Genomic DNA, 2,456 nt, shown 5'->3' with positions numbered 1-2,456 from the left:
GAGTAGTAGACGGATGGGAGTCGGTCCTGAACTAACTTAGCATTTTCAGGATCATCCTTTAGTCGTCTCTCTTCTAGGATACGATCGATCTCATAGATGCTTGTCGTGAAGAACTCGTTTTCCTTGCGTTTCATGGTGTAGTGGAAGGCGTTGGCAGAGATAAGTGAGATGCGGGGTGAAGGAGGGGAAGAGGGTGCAGGTCGGATAGGTTTCGGAGCAGGGTCGGGTGCTGGAGGTAGAGAACGGGCTTTGGGGAGTCGAAGAAGGCCACAGATCCGTTGAATACTGGCCGTGGTTGGACTGTTTCTTCTCCGATAGTCGTCCTTCTCCCAGAGAGCGTTGCGTCTCTCGATATCCTTCGCAACCTCGGTGTCAACAGCTAGTTGTTTTAACTGCACTAGGATAGGTGGGGCAGGATCATAAGTTGCTGGGTACTTGGCTGGCCATACGATTCGGTTCCGAATCGTATCTAATTGAAGCTGGAATCGGCGCAGCCACTTAATCCCAATAATGCAGTCCTGTGATCCTAAATCCATAATAACGAAAGGGCAGTTGTAAACCTTGCGGCCATCGATAGAGAGGTGTAACCGGATATATTGATTTACCCTTGTTTGAACCTGATCTTAAAATCCTTTAACTGTAATCTTGAAGGGTAGCCGTCGGATAGGAACCTGAAGCGAACTAGAGATTGTACGAGCAATTGCAGAATTCAAAAATAAGAAACCTTGGGCGCTAGTATCAACCAGCGACTGCAGGCTGACACCATAACCCTTCGAACAAAGAACGGTGGGGACTCGGAAGTGCTTTCCTCCAAACAAGTGTGACAGATCAATCTTAGCAAGGTCATACTTGTGAATGCCTAGGGCGGAGCGTTTTCCTAGGCTTCGTCGTTTCCCGACCGGTCCTTATCCGACTGGTATTCTGCAGCTTCCTTAAACACCTCTTCTTCTTGGAAAGCTTCTATCTCTCTTACCCGAGGGATTGTGCAGTCGCTCGCAAAGTGTCCGGGCTTGCCGCATTAGTAGCAGTTACCAGGAGTAGTTTGGCGTTCTGGTACTAGTGTCTTAGAGGCAGGCCTAGGCACACTCGAGAAAGCCCGAGGTGGGGTCGGAGCGGGGTCGGACCTTACTTCGTGCGTGGGTGGGCGATACTCTCTTGTCTGATAGGTAGCTGACTTAGGCTTCGCAGTCGAAGTGTAGGTGGTCCGTCGCTCCGATTGTGCTACGATAGGAGCTGATCGTCGTTCTAATTCGAAAGCAGTGAGATGTTTACACATCTCATCGAAGGAGCTGTCAAAGAAACGCTTAACAGCCATGTTAGGAACTCGTAAAGCTGGGCTAATCTTCTGCTAGAGATAGAAGGGCCACTCCAGTTCCGATATATGTCCTTTAATAGCGAGACTAATAAAACGAGCTTTGAACTCTGAAAACGGCTCTCTATCTTTTATAAGTAGATTGTGGAAAGCGGCTCGGCTCTCCGCCTGCTCATTGCTAGTTACGAAGTATGATCTAAGCAGCTCGATTATTTCCTCCGCATTCTTGAACCGGTACCCTTCCGTCTTTGATAGGTACTTGGGTTCGAGGTATCTCTTGGCATCACCCGACGTGTGGCTATACACCATGGCCATCCGGTGGCGTTCCGTAGGGAAGTGGTCCGAGTTTAGGTTAAGTCGGTCTTCCACTTCGGCTTGCCACTGGGGAAAGGTGGGATCTTTCCTATTACTCAATTGGCTGATGGAGGATGAGATAAGACGGCTTAGTTTGATACGTGGAGGCTCGGGGGTGGTAGAAGTGTACCTTGGTGATTGGCGGGAAGGTAGTTCGGCCGATATTGGTGGGGATTCGGTGGTAAGAACTACGTTACTCCGCAGCTCGGCGTTTTCTTGGGTCAGTCGGTGGACTTAGTTAACTAAGCTGGCCATCTGCCTATGGAGGTCTCTCATAGTCAGTACTGGTACCGAATCCTCCTCGTCTTCGTCTTCTTCTTCTTCTCGTGGGGATGAAGTCTCTAGAGATTCCTGGGTTGGTAGCTTGCTAGCTTTCTTCTCCGAGACGGTTTGGTCCTGGAGTCGGACCGATTTCCGAGGTGGTTCCTTAGAACTACCGGGTTTTGGTGGGTTAACCATCAGCGATTGCCTCTGAGGTTGATGGGTTATTGGTAGTCTCCGAGTCTCTAGCGTGGCGCACTCTACGCGACTTTTACCGAAGTAATCTGCCTCGCGAGGAGCGCAGAAGTTCCAAACCCAAAGGCTTCGGCCGGCAGGAGATCAGTGGGATCCTGCCTAGGTGAATGTGGGACGTAACGGTGGAAGTCCGGGTCGACTCCGGATCTTGGGGGATTGACGTGGTCTTCAACAAACAGCTGCGATATTGTTTTGAAGCCGTCACCGGCTGGGACGAGACTTTTGATATAATGTAACGGCGCAGGCAAGACTACTCGGATCAGTATCGGCGGTA

At 50.4% G+C, this 2,456-nt stretch overlaps 2 protein-coding genes across 2 annotated transcripts; both read right to left on the bottom strand.

Annotated features, from left to right (window-relative positions):
- Nucleotides 1-877: 877 nt before the first annotated feature.
- Nucleotides 878-1,315, bottom strand: COCSADRAFT_165932 (uncharacterized protein; the record flags this gene model as incomplete). Its single annotated transcript, XM_007708032.1, has 2 exons — nucleotides 878-1,009; nucleotides 1,058-1,315. The coding sequence occupies 2 exons, from the start codon at nucleotides 1,313-1,315 to the stop codon at nucleotides 878-880; spliced, it is 390 nt and encodes a 129-aa protein (XP_007706222.1).
- A 33-nt stretch (nucleotides 1,316-1,348) lies between these two features.
- On the bottom strand, nucleotides 1,349-1,897 carry COCSADRAFT_42125 (uncharacterized protein; the record flags this gene model as incomplete). Its single annotated transcript, XM_007708031.1, has 2 exons — nucleotides 1,349-1,715; nucleotides 1,797-1,897. Coding segments are annotated over 2 exons (468 nt in total), but the record flags the coding sequence as incomplete, so codon positions are not given.
- Nucleotides 1,898-2,456: the final 559 nt, after the last annotated feature.

The sequence above is a fragment of the Bipolaris sorokiniana genome, assembly GCF_000338995.1.
Source record: "Bipolaris sorokiniana ND90Pr unplaced genomic scaffold COCSAscaffold_121, whole genome shotgun sequence".
NCBI lineage: Eukaryota > Fungi > Ascomycota > Dothideomycetes > Pleosporales > Pleosporaceae > Bipolaris > Bipolaris sorokiniana.
The sequence above is the reverse complement of the archived record's forward strand: the minus strand, read 5'-3'. Positions and strand labels throughout refer to the sequence as shown.